The sequence below is a fragment of the Centruroides sculpturatus genome, unplaced genomic scaffold (assembly GCF_000671375.1).
Source record: "Centruroides sculpturatus isolate CEXI.00-Female unplaced genomic scaffold, Cexi_2.0 scaffold1, whole genome shotgun sequence".
NCBI lineage: Eukaryota > Metazoa > Arthropoda > Arachnida > Scorpiones > Buthidae > Centruroides > Centruroides sculpturatus.
The window spans coordinates 487,748-506,975 of NW_019384326.1; the positions used below are offsets into that span (position 1 = coordinate 487,748).

General features: G+C 29.5%; 1 protein-coding gene across 1 annotated transcript in view; it reads left to right on the forward strand.

Moving 5' to 3' along the window:
* Nucleotides 1–19,228, forward strand: part of LOC111627636 (SH3 domain-binding protein 5-like) — a 49,003-nt gene that overhangs the window by 13,227 nt on the left and 16,548 nt on the right. The window contains exons 2-7 of the mRNA XM_023371221.1: nt 109–171; nt 1,812–1,940; nt 2,021–2,182; nt 2,262–2,392; nt 15,076–15,141; nt 16,396–16,438. Of these exons, the coding sequence (XP_023226989.1) occupies nt 109–171; nt 1,812–1,940; nt 2,021–2,182; nt 2,262–2,392; nt 15,076–15,141; nt 16,396–16,438 (594 nt within the window). The remainder of the gene's footprint in view (nt 1–108; nt 172–1,811; nt 1,941–2,020; nt 2,183–2,261; nt 2,393–15,075; nt 15,142–16,395; nt 16,439–19,228) is intronic.

The window sequence follows — 19,228 nt, forward strand, 5'->3', positions numbered from 1 at the left end:
TTTACTAATGATTTATGAAAATCATTTTAAAGTTAATTTTGTTTGTAATTCTGATTAAATATTTAATTACAAGTATTTTATTTTAAATTATATTTCATTATATTTCAGATAGAATTAGAAAGACTTAATACTGCAACAGATTTAATAAATAGATTGGAAATTGAATTGGATGTAAGTGTGTATTTAATTAATTTTTAAATGTCATTCAAATAAATATTTAATTTATTACAACTGGCACGTAAATAGCTTCCAAGCCATATTGATTGGGAGAGTACACATATGCTCATCAACTTGACAATACATTGATAAAATAATCAGAAAAAACATGAAAATTTTGATGTAAAACCAAAAAAAAATTACTTAAATTAATTACCAATCATTTAATTATTAATCAAATATTAATTGTTTATTCAAAATTTAATCGTTATTCTTTTTTTAACTCTATACAATAGTCAAATAATGTCATATTTTTAGGTAAAGACATGCTAATTACCAAACATACTACTTCAAAGTTACACTTTTAAGTATTTAAAATTTGGAAGAGATTAGATGTTCGTACTTGGCTGAACTTTTATACAGAGTGATTTTATTTCTGTTTAATATTGACTTTGATGACAAATTCATTCATTCTTTAAATTATTGAAAAAGTTATGAATAGAAAGGTTTATACTTCTACTGATTAAATGAATAATAAAACCGAAATGGAATGGGTGGAAAAATGGTATCATGCCAAGCTACTATCTGGCATTTGTCTCTGCTCTAAAAATTTTTTTTTTTTTTCTTTTGANTCCAAATGGGAAATAGAGAAATGCATTTAAATAGAATATTTTTAAAATATTTATTAGGTAAATATAGCTTAAAACATTGATATATTTTAATATCTGGTGTGGTAGCTGATGAATACATAGATTTAGTATGTGTCTCTTTAATCCGAATTAGTAAAAACAGTAGACTTTCTCTCAGCTATTTAGCTGAGAGAAAGTCTACTGTTTTTACTAATTCGGATTAAAGAGACACATACTAAATCTATGTATTCATCAGCTACCACACCAGATATTAAAATATATCAATGTTTTAAGCTATATTTACCTAATAAATATTTTAAAAATATTCTATTTAAATGCATTTCTCTATTTCCCATTTGGAGAATTTGAGGATAAAAGTTTAATTCTAAAAAGTTAAATTTATAAAATAAAAAAAAAAATAATAAATTACTTCTGAATTTTAAGCAAGGTACACATTGGCATACAAGCCACTATGAAGTAGATACAAACTGCCAGCTTGTCCCCTTTCGGCAACTGTTCCCAGTTTGTTAGGAGTTAGAAATATCTCAACTTTTGTCAAACTTCTGTTTGTTTGACAAATCAACTTTTCACGGCTAATGTTTGAAATAATTTCAACCATTCACATTCTAATTCAGTTTGTCATGTAGCACAAAGCAAACAACATTTGTCTTTATCATTCATTTTGTTTGTATGATAGTGTGACTCTTGCTTAGATGTTCTGTAGTACATTAATCAAAGAAGTTATATTTCTGAACCTTTTATTTATTTTCCTGGCTTAAATCTACAGAATGTTGGTCCAAATCCAGCTTTTTCCAGATTATTTTTAATTTGAACAAAATTGAATTTAAATAAATAATCAAGTCTTAATTTTTGATTTTTGTGGAGTCTCTAATATAAAAATATTATAAATAAGAAAAGTAAAAATATTTTTGATTGTGTAAAGCAATATTTTTAATTGTAATTTGAGATGTATTTTGATTTTATTTTTTAAAACTTATTTTATAATCATCTGTTGTTTGAAAACAGGAAGCACGTTCCAATTTTAGACTGCTATTGAGTGAATCATCTCAAAAAATAAATCAGTTAACCGGTAAATTAGGGTCTTGTATTGAGAAAGCTCGGCCATATTACGATGCTCGCATTAGAGCTAAAGAGGTAAGTTCTATATGAAAGCAATATTTGAATGTGATATCATAAATTAAAAATTTTTAAATATAGTTTTTATCAATTTTCAGATTCAGGCAGAATCACAGAAAGCTGCCCTACGTTATGAAAGAGCAAGCAGTGCTCATACTGTAGCTAAAGAAATGGTTCATTTGGCAGAAGAAGGTTTGCAAAAAGAAGGAAGGACATTTGATCCCGCATGGCAAGAGATGCTTAATCATGCAACCAAAAGGGTAAAATACAATTATTAGATATTTTAATAATAATAAACATATAACATTTTTCAATATTTAAATTTGTTTTTCTTGTCAGGTTAATGAAGCAGAAATTGAAAGAGTTAGAAGTGAGAGAGAGCATCAAGAAACGTCACTTGCTTACAATGAAGCTGAGCAAATGGTTTTACATTTACATCAAGAACTAAAGAGAGCTATTGTAAAATCAAGGTTTGTTGTAAACTAAATCTTTAATTACATTTCAGATTTTATATTAATTTGTGTTTTATTTTGTGTTGTTTTTAATTGCAAATTATTTACACTTTCATTATATTATTTCTTACACTGCCAATTATTTTATTTTGTTACATATGTAAGACTGCAGTGAAATCTCAAAAATATATATTTATATCTAATAATGTACAGAATCATTTTTGAATATTTCAAAAGAGGTATTTTAATTTAAACATTAAAATTTTTCTTAAATTGAGTTTGTCATACTATAGCTTATAACTTAATTGTTTAGAAATAGCATCAGTCACCACAATAAATTTAATGTTAAGTAACATTTGCATTATAACAATATTTATTTTATAATTTATAAATAAGTATAAATAGTGCATGTTTAAAAATTGATTTAATGCAGAGAGTATTTGATGATAAAGCTATTTTATCACAGTTCTCTCTTCTTCAGTCTGCATAATAATATGAAATAGAAAATATACTTTCCAATATTTATTATTTAAATTAATAATAAATATTGGAAGGTATAGTTTCTGTTTTATATTATTAGGTTTTTGTATTTAAATTTTTTATAAGTTATGTTTCATTGACACACAGTTATATATGTTGCTTGACAATTGCTAGGGAACAGTGCCAATTTTTGGCATAATCATTAGTGGGCAATGCTAAAGGAAGAACTCCATATTATATTTAAATAGAGGCATTATGATCGTTGCTGTTAACATGAAATGGCAGGCATTCCTTGCTATGGAAAGAACAGGACAACAAAAACAAGAAGTGTTGCATATAGAGCATTGTGGTGTCATAACAGTAAATGTTTTGGCCCATATTAATACTGCAGATTCGACAAAATTAGTATAGTGTACCTCAAACAGCACATGATTTGCACTTGTTTGGCATACTGTACACAAGACTGTTTAGGAGTATGGTTGAGATGTCTTCCTTTAAGGCTGTTTTAAGATCCTGAAGAGTCCCAGATGGTAGTTTTCTCTGTGGAAAACATCTGAGTATTCCTAGGCAAATAAGATTTCTTAAAGATCATTTAATATGATTAAAAATGAATAAAGAAAATTTTTACTGCATATGATGGTTGTAGGATTGGTAGTTGTACAAGTGCAGTTTTTATAGGAGTTAATAAGTTCCTAGGCAAGTTCTGTTGGGTTGAGATCCAAGGAATATGCAGGCAATTTCATGTGTTGGATGTACTTCACTTTCCAGTACTTGAACATCTTGAGCAGTGTGTGGATGGGCATTGTTGTCTATAAATACAAAGTTTGGATTCTGTTCCACGGAAAGACAAACACAATCTTCCAAATCTTGTGATAATACCACTCTCCCACAACTGATTCTATTGAAAAGATGCAAAGTTGTTATTTTTCTATTAATCTTTATACCTGCTCAAAGTATGACACACCAGGATCATAATTCTAAATTGCATGAATGCTTTGTTGTGGTATCATGTTTCCCATTCTTGCCATACTAACTAATATCCAGCATTGCATACAATACTGAACAAGATTTATTTGAATACATCCCCTTAGATCACTGTCGATTTTCTCAGTCACAATGCTCTCTGCTCTCTACACTCTACACTGTACTCTGCTGTAACTATGTAAAGTACTATATTATTTTTCCGACTTACCAACGATTATCGACACTACTGTGTGCCGGAAATAGCCGTTCCCTAACGGGTACTTTACGCGGATTCGCGTTAGTGTGCCAGGCCTGGACTTTAAGCGTGCACCGAATTAAATAATGACAAAGTTTGTCAATAACAAAATCAAATATTTAATTAAACTTCTAGTAATAAACTATATACAGTATTTAGTAAAAATCAAACAATAATTTATTCAATGAAATTCAACAAGAATCAATCCGACAAACTCAAATCAATCTATTTCTAACTTAATTCTATTCCCCTTTGGAATTCGACAAAATCAAAGAATTAACTTATAAACAATAATTCTTATAAATTAAAGATCCTAATCGTCACCTCAATATACTAGGAACCTATTTCCTCAAACTCTCAAGACTTTCTATAATCGTCGATCCACAAATCGAATAACTTCAAAATCCTATCGGACACCTCTCTCGTTCACTGCTACGAAGCTCACCAAAGCTCGTTGCTATCAGGAATTCACCTCGTTCGTTTTCACTTGAGTTAGAGGCTTTATAGTGTGAGGTGACGTCACAATTCTGAATGAGCTCACTCTCCTCATTTACATACTTATCTGTAACATTAAATTTTTCTTGTTTATCTGGCAGATTATTTTCCGACAATACTTCGCTAACCTTTTACATTATTCTTTTTAACAATTATCGGGATGCTTTATTCTTTTAAGGTTTAGCGATTCCTAACTGGGTTGTGGGGTCTCCCCCCCCCTTTTCGTCGGTGCGGACTTATTTTTTTCCGCTCGGGAAGCGCAAGTGTGCGCGAGTTTTTCTACGGCGCTTTTCTTTCGTCGGTGAGTTGGTTTTTCTTCTATTTTTAAGTTACTAAGGTGAATGGTGAGGAAACCTTCGTCTTAACTAAACATAAGCCCCAAACAAAATATAATGAAAGCAAAATAAAAGTAAAATAAAAAATAAAGCTCAGACTTGGTTCCTTACAACTATGACAAGATGATAAGGGAAGTCCATGAAGTGTGTTCCAAGCGTATAGACCAACAGCATTCAGTCTGTGATATAGTTCAGGGGATACCCAAGTGCCTGAAGCATTTACTAGGTTGGCAGTTATGTGAGATATAGAAGTACTGTTTTGTTTTGCTAAAAGGGGTTCATACTTATTCTCTTGGAATGTTTTGTGCCTTTCCAGACCACCACTGTGCATACATAAGGCTGTTCCTCTGGACCCAAAAGCTATTTTCAATTGGGAAATCACACTTAGACACACCCAATACTGCTGCAACTTCAGTGATTCTGCTAGCTTCTGAAGTTGTTCAACAGTTCATCCATGATCATATTGCAGTTACAGAAGAACAATGACATAAATGATGAATTAATAATTTTATTAATTCCAGACCAAAATTCTATAATATAAACATTCATGCACTGAGAACAACTGCTGATGAACACCTTTTATGCAAATTGCAGGGATTGTATAATAGGCAGGTTGATTCAAGCAGTTGTGTTGCCATTGAAAAGCATTTCATGGGAAATGTCACTGTTCCCTAGCAATTGTCAAGTAGTGTATATTATAAATGGAAATGATAGATTCAATTATACATAAGTTAGATTCAAGAAGATAAGAAATCATAGTTATTACAAACCTTAGGTTTTTTATTGAATAAATTAAAACTGTTCCAGTGATTATAGTTTTAAAAAAATTATTAATTAAAATTAAAAGTTTTTCAAATATGAAAGTTTATTCTGATTATGATTTGAAATGTTAATTCACTTCAAATATTATTCAATCTTTTGCATTTAAAACTTATCAGAGCAAAAAAAATATGAAATTCAGCAGTGCTTGTGTATATTTTTATTTTTATAAACTAGATAAAATTGATGAAAATAAATATAGCTGTATGTCAAAATATATGAAAAATTCATTCTTGCATTAATGCATAAAAACAAAAAGTAATTTTTCATATTATGTTCTGGCATAAAATATTTATTTTTGTAAGTTATATGTGTGTCTAGATAGTGATTTATTGGACATAAAAAACTGGCACACAAACTGGAAATATATACTAAAACAACCACTTCACACCTAAGCAATAATTCCAGCAAATGAACAACAGATTTCAGCTGACCCTTGACCTTTTAAGGTAGTGGCTTTCCGGGCCGTAGTTGCTAGGGCTTTCTCCCATTGCTAGGACACTTCCGATACACACAACAAACTGAAATGCATCAAGTCTATAGCATCTGCACACAGGTACCACCAATCCTTAATAAACAGGCTTGCTGCCAACCAGCTATCTACGATAACTACCACCGACACGAGGCTTAATGATGCAAGCACGGGTGGTTATAGCTTACGAACCGTCCCTCCAACAAATTTATAATAGAATTGCTAAGGATTTAAACTTGCACTTAAATTATAGGAGAAAACAGAACATTTTTCGAATCTTATCTAATGAAAAAGACAAGTCTGAGGTCAAGAAAGCGCCAGGAGTGTACCACATTCCATTGCAAGACAATCGTTTCAATAGTCGTATAACATACATTGGGTCCACGTATTGATCTCTAGAGGCTAGAATACGAGACTACAAGTATGATGTGTCCAAGGGGAAGTATAATACTGCACTAGCCCAGTATGCTACTGAACCTGGAATTTCTCCTTGTTGGGATGAAGCTACACTTTTACACAGGGTGTTTGACTGAACAACTTACATTTGTTGGAGGCTATTGAAATTTATATAGCGGGCATGAAGGGAGGTTGCATTAACTCTGACTATATTCCAGTTCCACAATCGTGGAAGTATTATTTACAAAGCCACAAAGCATAACTATGATTTTTTAGTATGAAGTTAGCTTTAGGTGATGTAAAGGGAACAATTTTTCCCTATCGCACATTGTTTATACATTAAAACATCGGGCTAACTTTTAACAATGAATATATTATTACCACCATATATATTATTTTATATATTAGCACCATATATATTATTATTGTATTTATTTATAACTTTATTTATAAATATTTTAATTATATGTTGTAATACATAACGATCTTTGTATTCAACATCGTTTAAATGTTAAAAATTAGAACACAGCTATGTTNTCACATTCAAATATTGCTTTCATATAGAACTTACCTCTTTAGCTCTAATGCGAGCATCGTAATATGGCCGAGCTTTCTCAATACAAGACCCTAATTTACCGGTTAACTGATTTATTTTTTGAGATGATTCACTCAATAGCAGTCTAAAATTGGAACGTGCTTCCTGTTTTCAAACAACAGATGATTATAAAATAAGTTTTAAAAAATAAAATCAAAATACATCTCAAATTACAATTAAAAATATTGCTTTACACAATCAAAAATATTTTTACTTTTCTTATTTATAATATTTTTATATTAGAGACTCCACAAAAATCAAAAATTAAGACTTGATTATTTATTTAAATTCAATTTTGTTCAAATTAAAAATAATCTGGAAAAAGCTGGATTTGGACCAACATTCTGTAGATTTAAGCCAGGAAAATAAATAAAAGGTTCAGAAATATAACTTCTTTGATTAATGTACTACAGAACATCTAAGCAAGAGTCACACTATCATACAAACAAAATGAATGATAAAGACAAATGTTGTTTGCTTTGTGCTACATGACAAACTGAATTAGAATGTGAATGGTTGAAATTATTTCAAACATTAGCCGTGAAAAGTTGATTTGTCAAACAAACAGAAGTTTGACAAAAGTTGAGATATTTCTAACTCCTAACAAACTGGGAACAGTTGCCGAAAGGGGACAAGCTGGCAGTTTGTATCTACTTCATAGTGGCTTGTATGCCAATGTGTACCTTGCTTAAAATTCAGAAGTAATTTATTATTTTTTTTTTTATTTTATAAATTTAACTTTTTAGAATTAAACTTTTATCCTCAAATTCTCCAAATGGGAAATAGAGAAATGCATTTAAATAGAATATTTTTAAAATATTTATTAGGTAAATATAGCTTAAAACATTGATATATTTTAATATCTGGTGTGGTAGCTGATGAATACATAGATTTAGTATGTGTCTCTTTAATCCGAATTAGTAAAAACAGTAGACTTTCTCTCAGCTATTTAGCTGAGAGAAAGTCTACTGTTTTTACTAATTCGGATTAAAGAGACACATACTAAATCTATGTATTCATCAGCTACCACACCAGATATTAAAATATATCAATGTTTTAAGCTATATTTACCTAATAAATATTTTAAAAATATTCTATTTAAATGCATTTCTCTATTTCCCATTTGGAGAATTTGAGGATAAAAGTTTAATTCTAAAAAGTTAAATTTATAAAATAAAAAAAAAAATAATAAATTACTTCTGAATTTTAAGCAAGGTACACATTGGCATACAAGCCACTATGAAGTAGATACAAACTGCCAGCTTGTCCCCTTTCGGCAACTGTTCCCAGTTTGTTAGGAGTTAGAAATATCTCAACTTTTGTCAAACTTCTGTTTGTTTGACAAATCAACTTTTCACGGCTAATGTTTGAAATAATTTCAACCATTCACATTCTAATTCAGTTTGTCATGTAGCACAAAGCAAACAACATTTGTCTTTATCATTCATTTTGTTTGTATGATAGTGTGACTCTTGCTTAGATGTTCTGTAGTACATTAATCAAAGAAGTTATATTTCTGAACCTTTTATTTATTTTCCTGGCTTAAATCTACAGAATGTTGGTCCAAATCCAGCTTTTTCCAGATTATTTTTAATTTGAACAAAATTGAATTTAAATAAATAATCAAGTCTTAATTTTTGATTTTTGTGGAGTCTCTAATATAAAAATATTATAAATAAGAAAAGTAAAAATATTTTTGATTGTGTAAAGCAATATTTTTAATTGTAATTTGAGATGTATTTTGATTTTATTTTTTAAAACTTATTTTATAATCATCTGTTGTTTGAAAACAGGAAGCACGTTCCAATTTTAGACTGCTATTGAGTGAATCATCTCAAAAAATAAATCAGTTAACCGGTAAATTAGGGTCTTGTATTGAGAAAGCTCGGCCATATTACGATGCTCGCATTAGAGCTAAAGAGGTAAGTTCTATATGAAAGCAATATTTGAATGTGATATCATAAATTAAAAATTTTTAAATATAGTTTTTATCAATTTTCAGATTCAGGCAGAATCACAGAAAGCTGCCCTACGTTATGAAAGAGCAAGCAGTGCTCATACTGTAGCTAAAGAAATGGTTCATTTGGCAGAAGAAGGTTTGCAAAAAGAAGGAAGGACATTTGATCCCGCATGGCAAGAGATGCTTAATCATGCAACCAAAAGGGTAAAATACAATTATTAGATATTTTAATAATAATAAACATATAACATTTTTCAATATTTAAATTTGTTTTTCTTGTCAGGTTAATGAAGCAGAAATTGAAAGAGTTAGAAGTGAGAGAGAGCATCAAGAAACGTCACTTGCTTACAATGAAGCTGAGCAAATGGTTTTACATTTACATCAAGAACTAAAGAGAGCTATTGTAAAATCAAGGTTTGTTGTAAACTAAATCTTTAATTACATTTCAGATTTTATATTAATTTGTGTTTTATTTTGTGTTGTTTTTAATTGCAAATTATTTACACTTTCATTATATTATTTCTTACACTGCCAATTATTTTATTTTGTTACATATGTAAGACTGCAGTGAAATCTCAAAAATATATATTTATATCTAATAATGTACAGAATCATTTTTGAATATTTCAAAAGAGGTATTTTAATTTAAACATTAAAATTTTTCTTAAATTGAGTTTGTCATACTATAGCTTATAACTTAATTGTTTAGAAATAGCATCAGTCACCACAATAAATTTAATGTTAAGTAACATTTGCATTATAACAATATTTATTTTATAATTTATAAATAAGTATAAATAGTGCATGTTTAAAAATTGATTTAATGCAGAGAGTATTTGATGATAAAGCTATTTTATCACAGTTCTCTCTTCTTCAGTCTGCATAATAATATGAAATAGAAAATATACTTTCCAATATTTATTATTTAAATTAATAATAAATATTGGAAGGTATAGTTTCTGTTTTATATTATTAGGTTTTTGTATTTAAATTTTTTATAAGTTATGTTTCATTGACACACAGTTATATATGTTGCTTGACAATTGCTAGGGAACAGTGCCAATTTTTGGCATAATCATTAGTGGGCAATGCTAAAGGAAGAACTCCATATTATATTTAAATAGAGGCATTATGATCGTTGCTGTTAACATGAAATGGCAGGCATTCCTTGCTATGGAAAGAACAGGACAACAAAAACAAGAAGTGTTGCATATAGAGCATTGTGGTGTCATAACAGTAAATGTTTTGGCCCATATTAATACTGCAGATTCGACAAAATTAGTATAGTGTACCTCAAACAGCACATGATTTGCACTTGTTTGGCATACTGTACACAAGACTGTTTAGGAGTATGGTTGAGATGTCTTCCTTTAAGGCTGTTTTAAGATCCTGAAGAGTCCCAGATGGTAGTTTTCTCTGTGGAAAACATCTGAGTATTCCTAGGCAAATAAGATTTCTTAAAGATCATTTAATATGATTAAAAATGAATAAAGAAAATTTTTACTGCATATGATGGTTGTAGGATTGGTAGTTGTACAAGTGCAGTTTTTATAGGAGTTAATAAGTTCCTAGGCAAGTTCTGTTGGGTTGAGATCCAAGGAATATGCAGGCAATTTCATGTGTTGGATGTACTTCACTTTCCAGTACTTGAACATCTTGAGCAGTGTGTGGATGGGCATTGTTGTCTATAAATACAAAGTTTGGATTCTGTTCCACGGAAAGACAAACACAATCTTCCAAATCTTGTGATAATACCACTCTCCCACAACTGATTCTATTGAAAAGATGCAAAGTTGTTATTTTTCTATTAATCTTTATACCTGCTCAAAGTATGACACACCAGGATCATAATTCTAAATTGCATGAATGCTTTGTTGTGGTATCATGTTTCCCATTCTTGCCATACTAACTAATATCCAGCATTGCATACAATACTGAACAAGATTTATTTGAATACATCCCCTTAGATCACTGTCGATTTTCTCAGTCACAATGCTCTCTGCTCTCTACACTCTACACTGTACTCTGCTGTAACTATGTAAAGTACTATATTATTTTTCCGACTTACCAACGATTATCGACACTACTGTGTGCCGGAAATAGCCGTTCCCTAACGGGTACTTTACGCGGATTCGCGTTAGTGTGCCAGGCCTGGACTTTAAGCGTGCACCGAATTAAATAATGACAAAGTTTGTCAATAACAAAAATCAAATATTTAATTAAACTTCTATTAATAAACTCTATACAGTATTTAGTAAAAATCAAACAATAATTTATTCAATGGAACTCAACAAGAATCAATCCGACAAACTCAAATCAATCTATTTCTAACTTAATTCTATTCCCCTTTGGAATTCGACAAAATCAAAGAATTAACTTATAAACAATAATTCTTATAAATTAAAGATCCTAATCGTCACCTCAATATACTAGGAACCTATTTCCTCAAACTCTCAAGACTTTCTATAATCGTCGATCCACAAATCGAATAACTTCAAAATCCTATCGGACACCTCTCTCTTTCACTGCTACGAAGCTCACCAAAGCTCGTTGCTATCAGGAATTCACCTCGTTCGTTTTCACTTGAGTTAGAGGCTTTATAGTGTGAGGTGACGTCACAATTCTGAATGAGCTCACTCTCCTCATTTACATACTTATCTGTAACATTAAATTTTTCTTGTTTATCTGGCAGATTATTTTCCGACAATACTTCGCTAACCTTTTACATTATTCTTTTTAACAATTATCGGGATGCTTTATTATTTTAAGGTTTAGCGATTCCTAACTGGGTTGTGGGGTCTTCCCCCCCCTTTTTCTCGGTGCGGACTTACTTTTTCCGCTTGGGAAGCGCAAGTGTGCGCGAGTTTTTCTACGGCGCTTTTCTTTCGTCGGTGAGTTGGTTTTTCTTCTATTTTTAAGTTACTAAGGTGAATGGTGAGGAAACCTTCGTCTTAACTAAACATAAGCCCCAAACAAAATATAATGAAAGCAAAATAAAAGTAAAATAAAAAATAAAGCTCAGACTTGGTTCCTTACAACTATGACAAGATGATAAGGGAAGTCCATGAAGTGTGTTCCAAGCGTATAGACCAACAGCATTCAGTCTGTGATATAGTTCAGGGGATACCCAAGTGCCTGAAGCATTTACTAGGTTGGCAGTTATGTGAGATATAGAAGTACTGTTTTGTTTTGCTAAAAGGGGTTCATACTTATTCTCTTGGAATGTTTTGTGCCTTTCCAGACCACCACTGTGCATACATAAGGCTGTTCCTCTGGACCCAAAAGCTATTTTCAATTGGGAAATCACACTTAGACACACCCAATACTGCTGCAACTTCAGTGATTCTGCTAGCTTCTGAAGTTGTTCAACAGTTCATCCATGATCATATTGCAGTTACAGAAGAACAATGACATAAATGATGAATTAATAATTTTATTAATTCCAGACCAAAATTCTATAATATAAACATTCATGCACTGAGAACAACTGCTGATGAACACCTTTTATGCAAATTGCAGGGATTGTATAATAGGCAGGTTGATTCAAGCAGTTGTGTTGCCATTGAAAAGCATTTCATGGGAAATGTCACTGTTCCCTAGCAATTGTCAAGTAGTGTATATTATAAATGGAAATGATAGATTCAATTATACATAAGTTAGATTCAAGAAGATAAGAAATCATAGTTATTACAAACCTTAGGTTTTTTATTGAATAAATTAAAACTGTTCCAGTGATTATAGTTTTAAAAAAATTATTAATTAAAATTAAAAGTTTTTCAAATATGAAAGTTTATTCTGATTATGATTTGAAATGTTAATTCACTTCAAATATTATTCAATCTTTTGCATTTAAAACTTATCAGAGCAAAAAAAATATGAAATTCAGCAGTGCTTGTGTATATTTTTATTTTTATAAACTAGATAAAATTGATGAAAATAAATATAGCTGTATGTCAAAATATATGAAAAATTCATTCTTGCATTAATGCATAAAAACAAAAAGTAATTTTTCATATTATGTTCTGGCATAAAATATTTATTTTTGTAAGTTATATGTGTGTCTAGATAGTGATTTATTGGACATAAAAAACTGGCACACAAACTGGAAATATATACTAAAACAACCACTTCACACCTAAGCAATAATTCCAGCAAATGAACAACAGATTTCAGCTGACCCTTGACCTTTTAAGGTAGTGGCTTTCCGGGCCGTAGTTGCTAGGGCTTTCTCCCATTGCTAGGACACTTCCGATACACACAACAAACTGAAATGCATCAAGTCTATAGCATCTGCACACAGGTACCACCAATCCTTAATAAACAGGCTTGCTGCCAACCAGCTATCTACGATAACTACCACCGACACGAGGCTTAATGATGCAAGCACGGGTGGTTATAGCTTACGAACCGTCCCTCCAACAAATTTATAATAGAATTGCTAAGGATTTAAACTTGCACTTAAATTATAGGAGAAAACAGAACATTTTTCGAATCTTATCTAATGAAAAAGACAAGTCTGAGGTCAAGAAAGCGCCAGGAGTGTACCACATTCCATTGCAAGACAATCGTTTCAATAGTCGTATAACATACATTGGGTCCACGTATTGATCTCTAGAGGCTAGAATACGAGACTACAAGTATGATGTGTCCAAGGGGAAGTATAATACTGCACTAGCCCAGTATGCTACTGAACCTGGAATTTCTCCTTGTTGGGATGAAGCTACACTTTTACACAGGGTGTTTGACTGAACAACTTACATTTGTTGGAGGCTATTGAAATTTATATAGCGGGCATGAAGGGAGGTTGCATTAACTCTGACTATATTCCAGTTCCACAATCGTGGAAGTATTATTTACAAAGCCACAAAGCATAACTATGATTTTTTAGTATGAAGTTAGCTTTAGGTGATGTAAAGGGAACAATTTTTCCCTATCGCACATTGTTTATACATTAAAACATCGGGCTAACTTTTAACAATGAATATATTATTACCACCATATATATTATTTTATATATTAGCACCATATATATTATTATTGTATTTATTTATAACTTTATAAATATTTTAATTATATATTGTAATACATAACGATCTTTGTATTCAACATCGTTTAAATGTTAAAAATTAGAACACAGCTATGTTCGAAAACTGTTAAAAAGATGGAACTGTTTTTCTATTCTATGCAATTTTTCCTGACGAGGGCCTCTGAAAGACAGCTGAAAACGTTTGAACATTAAAATTTTTTTGTTGTTCATTTGCTGGAATTATCGCTTAGGTGTGAAGTGGTTGTTTTAGTGATTTATTGATAGACTTTCATTAATTTGTCAAGAAATTTGCTTAAGAATATTTTCATATTAAATATGATATAGTTTATTGAATATGGTATGTAATATAAAAGATTCTAACTCTATATAAATGCATTACTAACTGAAAAAATATAAGATGAAATATTTACTTCATATTAATAACAAATGAAATCTTTGTAATGACTTGCAAATTGCAGAGATGTTTTAAAACATTACTTAAAATGAGAAAGATTTAAGATTAAAAATAATATATTTAACAAATTTAAACCATATGACAAACTTCTTTTAAGAAAAATTTGAATTAAAGTTTAAAATATTTTAATTCCAAGTAGATTTTACTTTTCAAGAATTAAAACAAATGATTCAATTAAATACATTCTAGCAAAAATGTACAAAAAATCTTTACATATTATTATATTTAAATATCTTTGTATAAAAAATGCATAATATACAAATTTTGAATGAATTTAAATTCATGAATAGTTATAAAATTTTCTAAGTAACTTAATTTTAAAACATCTATATAAAATATCACACACTGATTTTGACCCAAAAATCTAAATACTGTTGAAGAAATGAATAAATTCATTTTTTCTAATATATTGATTTTTCTAAATCACAGTCTTTCAACACGCAGAAGTTTACTTGAAATAAACAATCTAGCCAATCAACATCAGTTACAACTCTTGTAAGTATAGCAGTAGGTCATGAATACAAATTTTTATTTTATTTACTTTTTTATTATCTGTATTTTTGGTTTTTTTTTCTTTTTGTAATGAATCTTACAGTCTTATAAACACAATTTGGTTTATTATTATTATTATTTTGTTTTACATGAATATATTTGTTTTATGTTCGTGTTTAAATAAACAAAATTTTAATTTAAAGAATTATTGATTTATTCAAAAATTAATAGTAAACAAATGCAGTCGAATCTGGTTAATTTGAATTATTGGATAATTTTTACCTGCTCTGAAATTTGTATTTCAGTTAGTGTTTAAAATATATATAGTTAGTTCAAATTTTTAAGTATAAATTCTGATAATTTGAAGTTAGTATATTTTCTGTTTTAAATATAAAACTCAAAAAGAGAAAGCATGTGGTTAACTGATATATAGAATGTATTTTGGGGTGTTTAGGAGTGTGTTTTGTACACTCCTAAAGTATTGACAAAATTGTCATGTTCAGCAGTTTTCATGCTATCTGTCTAGATATAAAAGTTGTTCAGCCAAATTTTTATTATGTCTAATGAATGGAACATAAACTTTTTAAGCAAAAACAATATTGTGTAAGTGATTAAAGGAATGAAAATGGGATACTGCCAAAAATATGGAATACTTCCAAACACAAACCTCGTAGAAAACTAGTTTTAATTTTTGGAAAAGATGATTAAAAAGTTTATTTTTTGTTCTTTTTGGTATTCAAATTGAGGAGAATCGGCTGTATATTTATGTACTGTAAAATTTTGTCCAAAAATATTATTAGATTTTGTATTTATTATTATTAAACCACAAATGAAGTTGAAGGTTTTAATTAAACATTAATTTAAATTTTTTGTATGTAATCTAAGAAGTTTTATATGATCACACTAGATTCATTTTAAAAATATTCTTCAGCATTTAAAATGTAAAATGTTTAGTTAGAAGAGATTTTTTTTTTTTATTATCTACATTATAATTATATACATTTGCTAGTAAAATTTAAATAATCTGTAATTTTTAAAAAATATTTTATTCTCTTAACATTTATTATTTTTTAAAAAACCTTGCATGAGAGCCAACAATGTTCTGATTTATCATTTTAAGTTATAACTTACAAAAAATTATATTTTTGTATATAATTAATTTAAAATTAAGATATTCTCACATTAAGTAGTTTTAAAATACTTTATATGTAGTTGTTTTATTAAATTGTTTTTATATGTATTTATATTTCTTTTCAGACCATACTTTGAAATGAAGGCTCAGTTTAATCACATGCTAGAGGTCAGTTTTAATCACATAGATCAGTGCTACTGAAACTTGTCTGTGGACCAGTGCCAGTCTGTGAATGATTTATTATTGAGCTGCAGCAAGATTTCACTTAAGATTTAATAATTTTATATATTAAGTTAATAAAACAATTTAAAAATGTTTTAAAAGTCTATTATTTCATTAATTAAATTTAGTGCTAGAGAAGGACTGATGATTGGAATCAGCTTAGGAAATTTCTTGGAAATGCCTACAAACCTATTTTTTGTCAGAATGATTAGAATCAGATTTTGTTGTTTTTCATGCTAATTCAATCTAAAAATTAAAATTAAAAAAAAATGCAGCTTTTCTCTGTTTTATAATTATTTAATTTTATAAAAATACTGGTCTGTAAGGGATTGGAATGAAGAAAACAGGTCTGCAAACACAGGGTTTGAGAAGCACTGATATAGATAATTTATATTTCCAAACTTTGAATATTATTACAATAGAGCGTTGATTATCTGAATGTCGATCAACCGAAAGCGTTCCAGTTGGACTGTGTCGTGATGAATCGAACATTTTTGATACTAGATTAACTTCTAAAGCATAAATTTTTTTGTTTTTATATTTTTCAATATATTTATTTTGCTTGTACAAAATAAAGAAATAATTTTTAACGATACAATAGCCACGATGATTATAAAAATTTTCGTTAGGCTTAACATCGACGAAAATACAATGCGAAGCGACATGCAACGGAGAAAAATTTAAACATGGGATATATTAATATACTATTATTGGAATATACTAATATACTATATTAATAAGGTATTTTTTCGTACATAATCGATTATCTGAAAAATTGATTTTCCAAACAACCCCAGTCCTCAATTGATTCGGATAATTGATGCTCTGCTGTATTATTTTAGTTTAGTATAATAAAGATAAGCTTTTGGTCTCATGCCCATGAACAAAATTAATGAAAATTTAATAATTATCTTATTGAAACTATTATATAAATTATTTATGGAATTTGCTTTCATATTCATAAAAAGATTATTAGACTATACATGAAAATTAATTCCAAAGTACTTTATTTATATGAAATTTTTATATTTTGTTAATTACTGAAGCTGACAAATTTCTCAGAAATATTAAAATGTAGTTACATAATGTTCAGATATTCTAATTTGTTCTAAAAAGCAAATGATCAATAGTAATTCAGACAGATTCCAGATTACTGTACATTGAAAGGCATTATGAAATGTGTCATGAAACCGTTGTCTGTTGGCACTATCTCAGTTTGTTTGGCCAATAGGAGATGCAAAGTAAGTGCTGTAATAAAATTGACAAATTCTCCATATTAGTTGTATTACATGAATATCACTAGTAATGCTCTTCGAGTTATTGATTAGCTGCAGATATTAGATGAATCATACCTTAAGAGAAGTGATTAATCTCTTTTTTTTATTTTTAAATTTTACTTTACAACTCTTGGTATCACTGTCAATGTGAATCTGAAGAATGTCACCCAACTTGTGACATCTCACTTCATAATTTTTCAGATAGTCCTTGTTAGTGTTGTTGAAGAGGAACTTGTCAATAACTATGAACATTTGCCATAACTATTGCTTCAAAACAGTCAATGGTTTGGATTTTGGAGATTTTTGAATGATGCACAAGGAAGAGGATCAAGTACACGAGGTGGATTTCATGATATGTTTTGATGAAGAACTTTGAACTGATTGTAACTTTGGAAGTCTCTAAAAGCAGATTATTCTATAGTTCAAGTCCTACAAAAATTCCAAAGACTGTAGTTATGACATTTTCACAGATGATTCAAATTGTTAATGAATGTAAGATAACAGGTTCCAGAATGAAGTAAACAATTGGAATTGCACAGAATAGATTCAAGATTTTTTCTGGTTGTCACAGTAAGAATTCTGTTAGTAACAAATTGAACATATTTAAGGAGTTTATCAAGTGCCAAGGTTTCTTGAGAAGATCAAGAAATTACTCTATTATTATCTAATGGTTTGTGGAAGCAGGACTATAAGATAATCCATGTTCGTCACTTTCTATTCTGAGCTTGTGAAGTCAACATGGAAATAAAACTCATGAAGTTCAAAGCATCAGAATCATGGGTTACAAGATTTAAGATAGTAAATTACATTGTTAGCCAGAAGATCAATAGAATTATTTACCAAAAGAATTATCCAATCAACAGCTGAAGAGTAAACCAGCAATATCAACAATGAAAAGGATGGCTTTATGCTGTTAATGTATAACAGCGATAAATTTGGAATTAAATGCCTACTGGAAGAACTCTTGATTATAAAGGAACTCACTATTACTTCTTTGGTTCAGTCAGAAGATGCTAACCAATCACTCTTACACATTTCAATCTATGATCAGAATCAATTAATCTTGCATCTTTTGTTCTACTTATATCTTTAAGAAAAATTTAATTTTCCTGAAAATTGAAGACAGCCCATTCTGTCCGTGGAAATATTTACTTGAAGCGTTCATCATCTAGTAAGACTGATAAAAATCTGACTAAAGACTTGTTTACTGATGTTTTCTTTCCAGAAGTAAAAAAAAAAAAATGCCATCAAAGACAGCCATGCCTCTTCATGATGCTTGACCTGGATTTAAATCCAGGGAGTCAAAGGACTAACAATCAATATGAGAATGATATCAAGACCACATAAATTGTTCTTCCTATAGACATGTTCTTCTTCTCTACTTAGAAGACATATTTCTGACTACATTCTTCTGATGATGATGAGTATTCCTCTGCAATAGTGAAACACAGTCATGAAA